Source organism: Netta rufina (genome assembly GCF_964035555.1).
Source record: "Netta rufina genome assembly, chromosome: 1".
NCBI classification, from domain to species: domain Eukaryota; kingdom Metazoa; phylum Chordata; class Aves; order Anseriformes; family Anatidae; genus Netta; species Netta rufina.
Genome location: NC_140123.1, coordinates 130,975,034 through 130,989,286, shown reverse-complemented (window position 1 = coordinate 130,989,286; position 14,253 = coordinate 130,975,034). Strand labels below are relative to the sequence as shown.

The following is a 14,253-nucleotide window of genomic DNA, read 5'->3' as shown; positions in this document are numbered from 1 at the left end:
ATTCATGAAATGCACTTTGTAGAACACACAATGTCAGTAATGACAGTAATGATATTGCAGTGTTCTTTGTCCATGAATTAACTTATTAACAGTGCCAAGGCCATGGAATGCCATACAAAGGGGTTCTAGACCAGTAATGGTGCTTGCTGCCAGGAACAGCAATGCATCACTCCAAACTGCCAAACCTTAACAAGTAAGTTCATGCCACGTAAATGGAAACAGACATTAGAAAGGACTAGGAAAATTATATTAATGTGTTATTTGCCTCACTTAAACAAACAAACAAATAACAACAAAGCAACCACCAACAAAAATCCCCCAAATCCTCCCTTCCCAAGTCTACAAATACTCCAACTGAAGTATTTTGCTGCTGAAACAGAAATGTGTTTGCCTGCTAGGATACCAGTAACTGCAGCTGCACTTGAAAGCAGAGGATCCAAATCTGGCAAAGGACAGAAAAATTCTAATAGCAGAGCCCTGATAGTGCCAGACTCACATATTGAGCATCTTCCCAAAGTGCTAGAACTGAGACATGCTGCTTTCTGCACTATGCATCAGCTTTCTAAGAACTTTGATAATTAATGCCTCCTTAAGTGCACAATCAGTGTGTTTTCTTCATGCACCAACTGCTGCAGAACATGTTAGATCAGAGGTGAATGATCCCTGCTGGTTATCTCAGAAGGGTCAGAGAGCCACAAACCGAGGCTCAGTTTGAACAGACACTGCTTCACCAGAGTTTGTCCTTTATGAGCAGGCGCTCCCAGTCTTCTCTATCATGGAAAGAATTTTCAAGAAATCAAAAGATGGACTCTAGTGAGAGATTAGAAAGAGGTCAGAAATTAGGTCAAACCAAACAAAAAGGAAGAAAGTCTAATGCATTAACTCTTGAGTTCCCCCTGTTTCTCACTTAGTACATGGCAGCCTGTTTCCACAGAAACCTGTTCGATAGTTGTATACCCAGTGAAGGGCCTTCCACTTAGCTACTCTTCTCTGCTTGTCTGTCTGAGAAGATGGTTCTGACTCCTTGGTTTGATGTGGATGAGGAAAATAGACATTTTTCCCAGTATACAATTAACAGTAACTCAGATCTGAAACAGGCTCAGCTGAATCACTGAATCTAGATAGACTCGTTTTTCAGTGTTTAAGACATCTGTCTGGCTGATTGTTCACTGCGAAAACAAAACCACAGTTCCTTGTCTAAGGTTTGCAATGCACCTGAAGCATGTCTCATATAACTGGGAAGAACTGAGATCTGGCCCATCAAATTTATTCTTGCCAAGAGGTGTTACGCTCTTGCTTTCCCTAAGACACCAAAACGATGACAACCCTGGCAATAGAGCATACAGCTCTCAGTAGAGCCAACCACAACTGCAACAGGGCGTTCAAGCCCCATGATGAGCTTTCACAGTGATGTATTGCAGGATTATACTATGGCTGAAGTTTGATCCATCATTACTTTACTGTGCTGTTACCCCTGAATTTGTTGGAGAATTCACCTTCCCTGCATATCACCCTTGGATCAGTAGCTACGTTAGTCATGCACATGGAACCACATGGAAAGGGATTCAAGAAAGTAAATAGGACCTTTATTGCTATTTTGTAAAGTATAGAATCCATTCAGTTAAATACCTGAAGTATCCTTCTGTACATGTATTCATCTCTCTGTCAGGCACTCTGAAATTATCAGCAAAACATAACCCTGTTTGCATCAGCTATAGCAAGGAACCAAATTATACCTTGCAATGAAAACAGTCACTCAGTAAGGCCTGAGATGCTTGCAAAAACCTGAGTTACCTGTTTGGTTATGTACAGATTGCTGGTAAACAGACAATATGTTTCCAATCCCTTAAACACTGTGAAAGTTCAACATAAAGTTTCACGTTATTTCACAATCTTTCTGTAACGTCTTGCATTTTTCTAGATTTCTCTATTTCTCTAATCTTTCTAAGATTTCATATCCTTCTCTAGGACTCAATTTGAGTCTTTCTCAAATATATCTTTGAAAATATTTGAGAATAATTTTTATGTACACTATTCTGACTCATCTTTTCTTAAACTACTTCAGAATAGAATCCAACTCATTGTGACCTCAATATTTTCATTATATATCTTGAAAAAATTAACCATGGCAAGTCACATATTTGTCCATCAAAACTTCAGCTTGCATATTATTACACTAAAGTAAGTCTTGCCTTGGCTCCAACTGTACCTACTACTCTAGTGAGATCATATGTTTAGAATAGCAGACAGTGAAATATGGCTAGGGAACAAAAAAATGCCATGCGTACTAACACAGGAAAAGTAAAAATATCTTGCAACATTGCTGTAAGAAAAAGATGACAAAGCAGGTTCCTATTCAAGGACAGGGCAAAAAAAAATTGGTATATTTGATGAAATTCATCCTTTCTCCTCAAAAAGCTACTTAAGAAGATTTTGGCTTGGTAGATTTAAGGAAACAGAACTGAGCTTTAGAACCAGAGAACAAGTCTTGGGGTTACAGCACACCACTTCCACAACCTCTGTCCTGCCTACACTGGAATAAAGGTCCCACTTAGTTTCCATAGGAAGTTTTCATTCACTGGGTCTGAATCCATGTAGATCCAGAGGTCTGACCCCATCTGCAATCCCCTCCTCAATAACAGCTTCTTCAGAGCATTCACTCTTCAGTATTTGGCATCCTCAGTCTGCTTTCTGTAGGCTTAGGGGAAAGAATATGGCTTTCACAGATGAAGCTTGGGCAGATAGCAGGGAAGGGAGAAAACATTCTTCTCTGCTAGCAGCAACATCACTGAGTGGCGAAGACAGCCTTTCCCACATGCTAGTACTCCACACATGCCACTTCTCAAGTGAAGAAGCTCCAGCCTGTCACGCCTTCACTTGTGAACAGTTACAGCATAATAATGCTGATTTAAGTCTGGGTAGGAATCCACACTGTTTTTCCTTTTACATTGGCTAACTATCCCATCCCTTCAATGCATCTTGAAGAATCTTGTTATTTGCGCAACCTGAGTTGCAAATACTATGCACAGTGTTACTAGACAACAAATGCCTCTGACGAAACACAACAGATATAAATTGAACCTCATTGTTCTTACCACAACAGGGAAATACATGTTATTTGCTGTAAGATTTTCTTCTAATATAATGAGTACTGTAAACCCAGAGCTGATTCCCACCACAGAAGGACATTTGATAATAGGAAGAGTATATTCTATTCTTTCTATTCCAGTTATTTCCTAGTGCTAATATATTAGATACTAATCACCATACTGGCCCATTTCCCTTCCTGAGGCACTCTGCTCTGCCTGCTACGAACCATGAAAAAATCAGAAATGAAAATAATCCCTCATAAGCTTTCAGTTGATGCTTTTCAAAGAGAATCTGGGTGATGCACATGGGTAATTATTTAAGAAGCAGTATGAGACATGAAGTTTACATTTCTCACAAAAAAATCCAGCTACCTCCTTCTTGAATTAAAACAATTAATAGCTATACGATACATACTTGCTCCAGTGAACTTTTCCCTCCAGTGTCTGCATCTCTCCCAATATAGCAAGGAGAAGTGATGACTTGCCACAGCCAACTTGACCCACAATCATTGTCATCTGACCTATGATAATAACAATAAACACATTAAAACAAACAATCAAACAAATAAACTACTCAAGTCCACGAGGCCCAACTAGATCCCATTCTACAGCACTTGAGATAGTTGGTTAAATTTGTTAGTATACGCTATATAATTAGATAGCATTGCATCTGTTCAATTATAGAAATACACTTATGGATAGTACAAGTACACACCAAGTTCCATAAGCACAAGAATATTGCTTTGACATACATTATCATACATTGTATGAGAATGTATTATTTTGTGAAAATTATTTGGGGTCAAATGATAATTTGGGTGGGAAGTAAGGATTCAGTCCATGATTCCATGAAAATCTGGGCCAATCACAGAAGTGTTTCCATCTGAAAGAAGATCCATTTTATTCTTTTCTCCTTTGCTGTACTCTTCCTCCTGCCTCCTCCTCCCCCCACCTTTCCATCTGCAGTTCCACCCTATGGTGGTAATGGTGTTAGATCTTGCCACAAACTTTTTGAAATCACGAAGTGTGCTATTTGTTGCTTTTGCCAGGTGAGCTTCTTGCCAGATAATGTGTTAATGGACTCATTCCTTCCAAAGTATGTAAGCTCTTAGAATGGCTGACCAAACTTGTGAACCTGTGGCCTTAGGTTGTAAACTCCCTGGAGCCAAGATCTGCTCCTGGTGTTACAGGTGGGACTGGGCCAGCACAAATGAGTGTTCATTCATGTATAGGAGACCTAATGCTACTGTGAGAAAGATTATGTAGAATAATGCACTCCAGGATTACTAACCAGCTATGTGACATTCAACATGTGTCAGCTTAAAGGAACAAACTATTTTGAAAGTAAACAGTAGGATATAATACATATATATTCATATATATAAAGTCTTATTTAATAACATGAAATACCACCAGACCAGCATTAGGAATTTTATAGTATTCACCATTATCAAAGTAAAAAATAGCTTTTGCACTTGCTTCATAGGTTTTCCAAAACAAATCAATGTTCTGTAAACCTGTGCACCTCATAGCCAAAAGATGCTGTGGATGCAAGAAATGTAGAGGAGGCAGACCAAACGACTACTTGAAAAAGAAATTCATTCAGGATTCCTTAAAAGACAAACTGCATGAAGGTCAAGGAATACACTGAGATGAAAACAGCTGTGTACTGGGAGACGGTAACATTGAAGAATGAGAGAAGTACAATATATGACTGCTGTGTCCCTGTGCACCGACTGGTGGCCACTGCTTAAACAAAATCCTGGTCTAGATGAACCTGTGGTTTGAAGAAGCCTGGAGTTCTCATTTTTTTTTTTTTTTGTTCATAATAAAAATTGTATTTTTCTGCAACCATCCTTTTTACCTTTATTCTTAGTGTTGTTCCTGCTATTATAAAAGCAATATAAACAATACAGGTATATAAAAACTACATTTTTTTTCTGTGTATATATAGTACTTCATGTTGATGTTCCATACCCAATATAATTCATACCCAATTATACCCAATATAATTCATAACTTTGTGTATATTTTTAATGGTATTTTTTTATTAAAAAAAAAACAAAACACTAAATGTGTATTTTTAAGCCTTTCACAACATCAAGAAATGGAATTATTAGCAATCTGATATTACATACTTCATTTTTAAGATGTGCATTTATCATACCTGTTGGGATTCTGATGTTTATATTGGACAATGTAGCTAAACCGCTTCCCCATGAAAAGTATCCGTTGGTCACCTACAAAACAATTATCATGTCAGATATAGAAACATGAGGAGCAAAATCTAGAATGTCTAGTTTGTATTTAAAATATGTTACCAAAAAAAAAAAACAAACTATGAGGAATGATGAGGTATTCTCACACAGACACATAAAAATGCAAGTTAGGTTAGAAAAGATTGTCAAACTCAGAAAAGCTTGGGAATAAGAAAGGTTACATACACAAATATATACACAGCATGAAAGGTGATAAAGTTGTGATCTTGAGCTGTACCAAACACTTTCATTCTGTCAAATAAAAGATTAAACACTGAATATAATGATCACAAGATTTCACAGGTGACATTCTAAATACCATAGCTTATCAAGGAACAAGTAATTCTGCATATTGTGATATATGGCCTATTGTGAATGGATTCCCAATGTACACATTAAATATTCTCAAGGTTCATGCTGGCCATAAGAAAAATATTCCCCAGTGGAACCTGGCCTTTGTGTGCATACCTCCAATGAAACATTATTTGCAAAGAGAACAAGGACATATGTGGGGAAAAGTTGTCCAAAATAACTTAAAATAATGTGGCAGAATAAACGACAAAAAATGACACAAAATTTTGATCCTGGTTCTAAGAGTGAAAAAGAAGTGCATGAAGGGAAACTCTAAAAAATCTGTATTAATCCTGAGAATCAGATTATCTAGTTTTTGTTCCTTTAGACTCATGATGCCTCTTGTTTCCCAAAAAGACAGGGAAACATTGTAAAGAACTGGTCTGAAGACAATTCTTCACACTTTATTTTTGGGTACAGTGCTTATTTTTTATTTTTATTTTTATTTTTTTTCTTGTTCTTGCAATGGACAATTTGCCTTTGGAAGAGGAACAGCAATTAGGTGCTTTCTAGTATTGTAGTACTTAGCAGGAAGACAGTATGTGTTGATTTTTTTTAACCACCTTGATTGCAATGTCATCTGTTTCCACAGGACGTGTTTGCCTCCTTGATGGCTGTTCATAGCTTTCAAGCTGATACCTCAAAGGCTGCCTCCTGTTGATGGCCTTGGTGTGCTAAACAGTGAGGTGAAGAGAAGAGAAGAGAAAAGTTGGAATTCTCAAGAAAGGAAAGCATTTCGTTCCATAGAAAAAAGAAAGTCCATTCCCTTTCCTCCCACCATTCTTGGTCACAAGAAGAAAACAGTGCTTTTCAATATGTGTGATAAAACACTATACTGTGTTGTACATATTGCAATGTTTTAATCATCCTCAAGTGAAGAACTGGAATTGATCTTTTTGATGTTGGTCTCCTATGTGTAACTATCCCAAATTGCAGCTCTGTCATCCTCCTCAAACTATTAGGTGTGTCTGCTTTACCTGAGGTAGCTCCAAACAAAGCTGTGTCAGTAAAACTGAGTAGCAAACACACAGAGTGACTTAAAGACACACAGAGTTACCAGCTTGGTTCTTGGAAGCAAAATAGATGCAACAGTGAAAAGCATATTATATTAGCTTGTGCAGAATCCTCCACTAATGCATAATTCTGATTGTAGAACGAGCTTGTTTAGAGCTACCTGGGATATTTGTAAGCAGCACTGTATTGAGCTGAATAGGCATAGCAGGTAGACAAAAGAAAATAAGTAAACACTGAAATAATTTTGTTTTTATTTCCTTTATTATAATTCTTAAGCCAGAAGAAAAAATATGCTGTTTTGGTTTGGAAAGGTTAATTCAGCTGAAAATAAAGCTTGTTTTGTGCTTATTCTTTCTGTTGCTTTCTTTGAGTTCTAGTCACATTTTAAATGAAATCATCAGTTTGAAACAATTGAATTATCTAGCTTTAGAAAAATTTTGAAATGAAAAAATATATTTTCCCAAATCATCTTAATTGTTGTAACTGATGTCTTGGCTAGAACTATTCCTCAAATTTTACTCAAATTCACTAGATTTTTAGCACTCCAGCAACAGCACTTTGGAATTAATTCCTGTTTCACAAACTTCAGTGTTGTTTTTTTCCACTTCCAGTCCTGAATTTCCCAGAGCAGGGAGTTGTCCTACCTAAAAATGCCCAATGTAACATTATTCTGTCAATGTACAGAACAATCCCTGTAAACACAGAAAATGCACCTGGGACAGTTATAAAACTGGTCATCAGTAATGTCAGGTAAGAAGCCAAAAAAACCTGAACCCTATCAGCCAGGCCATTGGCCTTGTCCTGGGCTGTATGGGCTCTCTGCTTTGAAATTCAGTGCCATGAAACAGAACTTACAAGTCCCGTGTGCTTCTTACAGGATTCATAAGCCACAGAGCTGTCCCCACCTCTCCAGCTGTCATCTCCAATCTCATCACTGAGGAGAAATTCATTCAGCTTCTGTACACTTAAACAAACGAACAAACAAAACAAACAACAACAACAAAACAACCACAGGACAGTGAGTTAAATAAGCCCAGGTTTCCATGGGTACTTTTCCAGTTATCTGCAGTCCAGCCAGCAGGATACACCAAAAATATTTCAATAAAAGTTTGCAGGATATTTTCCTCTTCCTATTAACTGTCTGCAAGTTTTCACTTGCCATTGGGGCAATTTTCACCTATCAGGAGGACAGATGAAATAAATGCAGTGGTAGCTGGAAATGAAGAGGAGAACTGAAGTCACGTGCTGGCTGCTAGAACTCTGTGAATATGGTTTCCGTCTCAGCAGATTTCTCTCTTCTGTGCCTCTGCCATGTTTACACACAGTCAGGGTGCATAAATGAGTCATTCACCTACCTGCACCCTCTGAAAATATCAGTGCAGTAGGTGCATCCTGAACACAGCTTTGGCATAAACTACATTCTAACAGGACCCAACACTACACAAAACAGCATAGCCATGGCCAGCTTTGAAGAAATACAGCAAGAGTTCTCTACGCCTACTTTGTAAAACTGCTTCCTGGGAAATACAGCACAAAGGTTCATTTAATTCTTCATTCTTCAGAAAGGCTTTATCTTCCCTCTGTCCCACTTCCTGTAAGACTGCTATAAGTACCTGGCTCCATCATTCTGAGGAAGAGATGAACCTAAACTCCCACCTGCCACGATGGAGCTACATCACTTTGTGAAAACTAAGATCTAGGTGCAGGAGATAGCAGGAGGGTATATACCTTTAGAGGAATGATTTGAACATGAACCTGCAAATGGGAAAGTAGACCTGTTTCAAGACCTGCCTGAGCATTTTGTATGGAATAACCAGTACCTGTTCAAGCTACAGAGGTAGTGGCTAGCAAGAATGTACTGCTATTGTCATTGCTTCCTCTTGCCGGTATACATGTTCTTTAGATGTCTCACTCACATAACAGAATTTCAGTCTTTCATAAGTATATCTGCATCAGGCAAGAATTTATCTTGTAGAAGATAAGAAACCTTGCTCTGATCATCTGCCTAATAAGACATCGATCATTACTTTGTGTTTGAATGAGGACAGGTACCCTCAAAAGTTTTTGTGTTACTAGAACTACTCTTTAAAATAAAATGGAGATTCTGACCAAAGTATTAGTGTTTTAACCTTAACACAAATGAGTGCATACTTGTATACATATATTTAACTGATGGAATTCATTCTTTATTTGGGGGATGTAATGCTCATGGGAGAAAGACGATAGCAAAGAAGATCGCCAAAGGATAAATTTTGTTTTGGCAGACCTGCTATTTTCCACTAATCATTTTCAACGTAGGGAAAATCTCTCATGTGGCTCTGATGCTGCTTTGATAAAAATAAACACTATTTGTTTAATTTGTTTTTGTTTATTAATGAGTGCTGGTAAATTACAGCTGTGTAGCCTGAAGTCTCACTGATTTTTATTTTAAGCCTTCCAGGTGGGAAGGCTAGTTTGATCTTCATGTCCTGATAGTGCTTGGCCTCTGACATGTTACTGCCCATCAGGTGTCCATCTGTTCCTCTTCGGGCAGCCTGGCAGTGCCTACCTCTAGATAACTGCCCTATGACTGTGACTCTTTCCATATAGACCACTGATGCAATAGCTGAAGATCTGAAATTTGACTTACTACCAACCAGCTTCCTTAAGATTAAGTGTTCTGTACCCCAGCACAAAGGAAGCTGTTTTGTCAGGTTACTTGCAGAAGTGTATGCGTGGCACATACATGCTTCTGATGAAGTAACACATTTTATGAGTTCCTTTTTCTTTTTTCTTTTTTTTTTCTTCTTTTTTTTTTTCTTTTTTATTTTTTTCCACTTTGTGCCAGCTTCCTTGCTGTCCTGACATTAACATCTCTTGGACTTGAAGACAAAACTCCCAAATTTCTGCCTTGCTCTGCTTCCTCTCCTGCACCTCTTTAATGTCATTCAGGGGAATGACAGTAAAAAATTAGAATTTCCTCTATAAGAAAAGTCCTGTAGTGCTGTTGCTCTTGCATAATTAGTTCTTCAGTGCCTTATGTTCCTCCAATCACTCTCTTTCCAAAGAGAGTCCATGCTATCACTAGACAATGAGAGAGAATTATACTAACTTCTCACTTGAAGCACAATGCATCCTTTGTGGAGGTCAAGTTCAGCCTGTTGCTCTCCTTGTACCAGCAAGGCAAGCCTTACTAGATAACTGCAACCCAGCCTCTCTTATCAGCCTCTGCATTGGCTATAGCCCAGAAAAGTACTATGTGAGTGCAATGACAGGTGGCAACACTGTGAGAAGAGAAGCAACCTCAACACAAGAGAGACCGGCCTGGTTCTGAATCCAGACTTAGAAACTTAGTGAAGTTATAAAAAAGAACAGAACACTTATCTGTCTCTGTATCATGCAGTGAAGAGAAATGGTTACTCTGTTTTCTCTCAGGCTTATAAACATTCTGAGTCCCACCTCTAAATCTTCTTCCAGGTGACTAGGTAGGAACAACCTTTTTCTCTAGCACCTTTCCTGCTGTATAAATGAATGTAGATGTTAAGAGCTGGAGAAACTACAAGGACTGCTTACCTTACGATAGCCTTGACTGCAAAACGAACCACAGTGGAGAGCAGAAACAATGGTGTGACAAGGATGTGGAACAATGACAGTGATGCAAAGGCCTGGGCAGGCTGCAGTGGCTTGTCATTGGTATATGCATAAGTCACAAATGTCTGTCACATCGGAAAAACAGAGCATATTAGTATAAAAGCTCTTGAAAACAAAGAAAACAAACAAAATGTTTTACTTCAATAAGGCAGATAACTACATATCTCAGTTTGCTGGGAATTCCAGAAAATTGAAGAGAAAGGTGGGTCCTGCTAAAGTAAAAAAGAATCTAAACATTTGCGAGAAATTTCAAGTGATTCAAGCAATTAAGAATGAAAAATAAAAATCTTTGTAAAATCAAAACGTTTAGTTTTGTAAAGTTTTGTAGAAACTTTGTAAAGTTTCAATGTTTAGAGAAAACAGACAACTTAGAAAAAAATCTACTAAATGTTTTTACTTTTTTCACAGACACAAAACTATTATTATATTTCATTGAATTCTGGTACACACCATCATCATACTCTGAGTAAGGCCAGAATTCGGTCTCTGCAGAATTCTTACTGACCAGCAGGCCATAACTACTGTAGTGAAGGCTAAGATTCATATCTGGCCAGAGGACAAGCAAAATTTATTTCTCCTTAAACTCTGTAGTATGCTTTCGTGAATACTGAAATGGAGGCTTACGATGCACTGTGTAACAGGAATTATTTTTCACTGCTAGACAACAGAAAAGCAAAGCCACCTAAATGAGAACTCACAATGAGAGCTCTCAAAATGAGAGCTTCTGTGTCTATAAAATGGGCCTTTCATTTTTTATTATTTATTTATTTATTTATTTATTTATTTATTTATTTTTGAATTACAGCTGGTGAAATACCAGTACTGGGAATGGGCTTTTCTAACATCATGCTATGCTCCAGCCAGCACACGTGCATTAACTCATGTGCTGTTTTTATGACTGTAAACAATGGTCCTGCAATAACACCAGTGTCCTTCTTCTCTTTCTCCTCCTGTCTTTTTCTTTCCCCTTTTTTAAGAAAAAGAGTGAAAAAAAGCATTTCTTACTGCAAGAACAGCTGCTATTGGTATGGCTGCATTCATAAAAACTGGGGAAGAGAGATAAAATAGGCATCAGATTACATGACATATAAAAAACAGTCTTACAATATGGAGGTAGAATAATCCAGGTATTTCCAATTCAAGTACTGAAAAGTCCCAAGGGAAAATTCCTCTGCAGGAAGAAATTTCCTTCCGTGACAGAGAGATCTTAAACATACAAATGAATAAGCCAAAGAATTATCTCATTTGTATACTTTAGTGAACTTGGATGAAACGTTTTATGCGCACAATTATTATGCAACATAACTAAAACATTATCCCCTCAGCTCTTCCTCAGTACAAGAAATACAATTTGTTTTAGACACTAATTTATCTTTGCTGTAATCAGAGCTTCTGATATTATCTGGAGACTCCTTACTATAAAACAACTTGTAGTTGTAATGTCATAATTAAGGTGACAGAAAACTTACTACAAAAACCAACAAGACATCTTCTCAAGTTTCTGTGTTATGTATTTGTCATGTCTTTTTACTGTAATACATTCCACACAGAAAAATGTCATAGAAACAGCTGTATCTCACTGTAGCTGAAGTCAGAAGGAATGTTGACATGAGGAACAGGATGCATTTCCAAGAGCTAAAAACAGTTACTTACTGGAAAGAGATGTATGAAGAGCAAATGTTTTGAGACTGGTGAGTTCCTTCATTCTTGTTTCTTCTACGCTAGTACAAAATATGTGCTCCCAGGCATAGAGCTTTAATAACTTTATGCCTTTTAGTATTTCGTTTGTTTTCTTTAATCTCTCAGTAGAATAGTCCTTTATTTCAAAAGAAAACAAGGATAAGAAATTGACAATGCTTTGTATTTTTAATGAGAATTTTTCTTCCCTTTAATTCTCTTGTAAAATTCATTAAAGAATTATAATTTTGTTTGTGATTTTGCATAGGATTTCGGTTGTCAAACAGAGTAAGGCAACATACAATTTCAGGTTCTTTGGAGATATTAAAATACTTACAATCACGAGGAAAAATTAAGTGACTCTGTTCTGAGAAGAGAAATAAAACAAAATACCTGAATCCCTCAAACAGGTTGAAACTTGGGAAGGTGGATTAGTAGGTAGATAGTGTCCATAAGAACAGATGGAAAACTACACGTGTAATTGCTGATACAAGACTCATTTTGGGATTCATACAGAATGATCATGAAAATAGGTGAGATGTTTATTCATGTATTTAGCTAATTGTTCCTCACCAGAAAACATTGCTCATATGTGCACGTAAAATCATAATCCAAAAGATTTTATGAGTCAGAAGAAATTCAGAAGAGAGCAAAAAGAAAGATTCAGAAATGGTAAAAGAAAGATTTCTGAAACAGTGCAGAAGATAAATCCTCTATTGTTATAAGCTGCAATAACTCAACAGGATTGAAGTGTGCTGAAGAGTAGATACACTTAGATATAATTTGCTTACTGAATATTAAGATAACAATGATCTCTAAATATTTGAGGACTCGCACATCAAAGGCTGATCAAAAAAGTTCAAGGGCCATGAGAATAAGGTTAAACATTAGACAAAGTATCAGAAAACACTTGCAACTGGTAAACTAGATTAGACGATAAAATAAACTCGCAGCATTGAAGAGGGCACAATAGATATTAATCCAGCAATGCCAGCTGAGTTTTAGAGAATTCAAAGGCTTGGAGCGAGAGCGTAACCTCCAGCCATTTCAGAAGGGGGTTGTATTCTTTAATAGAGGGGGGTTGTCATTCTTTAATAAAATACTGCCATAATTTACCAGTCACTTGTACTATTTGGTAACATCCCATGAAATACAACATTTGAATTTAGGAGTAACATCCTTTCATAGAATTGAATTCAAAGAAAACTGTGCCATTTGGGTGAAAATACTCTCTGTGGAGAGGACAAACCAAGGCCCACACACTTTTTTTGGATTCTTTCTGACAAACATTGAGGTGGTTTTCTCAGACAGCAAGGGCTGCTGAGCCACAGAGAGACAGAAAGGGAAGAATGATGGAATTAAGTGATGGCTTGCCCCAAATATAAATTACTTACCAGTGTGCTCTTCTGAGCCTCAGCCAACTTTGTAGCTATGAAGTACTGTATTGGAGCTAACAGTACAATAACCGCTGCACCAACCAAGGCACTTACTCCAAGCAAATTATAGAGTAGAATGACACCCATTATTATCTATGAAGAAAAAAAGATATGTAGAAGGAAAAGTAGATTTCAATACACTGGAATGATAGCAAATATATCTATATTTTTATTCTTCTAATAAACAGCTAAATGTTTCCTAGGAGTTAAGTGAGACCTTATTTCAGAAGGTCATGTTTAGAAAGTGTGGGAAATGAACCCAGATGCCTTTATTTCTGACATTAACTGCAGTTTATTTTGGTGCCTGGTAGTCCTAACTCCAGATAATGATTCCAAAGAACTGAAGTAGCACCAAAAAAGATGGTGCTTGCCCCAAGGCATCTGACAGAATCACTGGCCTCAAGTCTTATTTACACTACAGCTCCTTACATCAAGCTAGAAGCATTCAAAGGTCATGGAACTGTCATGAATCACTTTTGCATTCTGTCCTATGGATCCTCTTCCAACTGCAGACAGAGGCATGTCTAAGACAGGCACTGAAGCACAAAGCAGACGTGCTGGGAGTGACACAAGCATGAGCTTGTGCATCAATACTGTATAGCTCTGTAGGAAAGTACCAAGGTGCTAGCTGAGCACTACAAAATGTTTAGAAACAGTACCCACACAGGTTTACTTGGGAATGACTCTGATGCAGTTACCATGATTCTGGTGCCAAAGTTAATACAAGCTCTATAACATAAGTATTTTAATATAAAGCTTCACTTTATGGTACAGAGAGATCCTCAGTGATAATAGGAC

At 37.4% G+C, this 14,253-nt stretch overlaps 1 protein-coding gene across 8 annotated transcripts in view; it reads right to left on the bottom strand.

The window, feature by feature from the left end:
- Positions 1-14,253, bottom strand: part of ABCC9 (ATP binding cassette subfamily C member 9) — a 75,435-nt gene that overhangs the window by 35,334 nt on the left and 25,848 nt on the right. For all 8 annotated transcript variants that reach the window (XR_014618709.1, XR_014618710.1, XR_014618711.1 and 5 more), the window contains 8 exons: positions 13,414-13,548; positions 11,996-12,158; positions 11,348-11,388; positions 10,265-10,407; positions 7,568-7,676; positions 6,262-6,372; positions 5,257-5,329; positions 3,505-3,610 (listed from right to left, as the gene is read on the bottom strand). Coding sequence is in view for 5 of the 8 variants with exons in the window: in XM_084292015.1 (XP_084148141.1) it covers positions 3,505-3,610; positions 5,257-5,329; positions 6,262-6,372; positions 7,568-7,676; positions 10,265-10,407; positions 11,348-11,388; positions 11,996-12,158; positions 13,414-13,548 (881 nt within the window). In the remaining 3 variants the exon portion in view is untranslated. The remainder of the gene's footprint in view (positions 1-3,504; positions 3,611-5,256; positions 5,330-6,261; positions 6,373-7,567; positions 7,677-10,264; positions 10,408-11,347; positions 11,389-11,995; positions 12,159-13,413; positions 13,549-14,253) is intronic.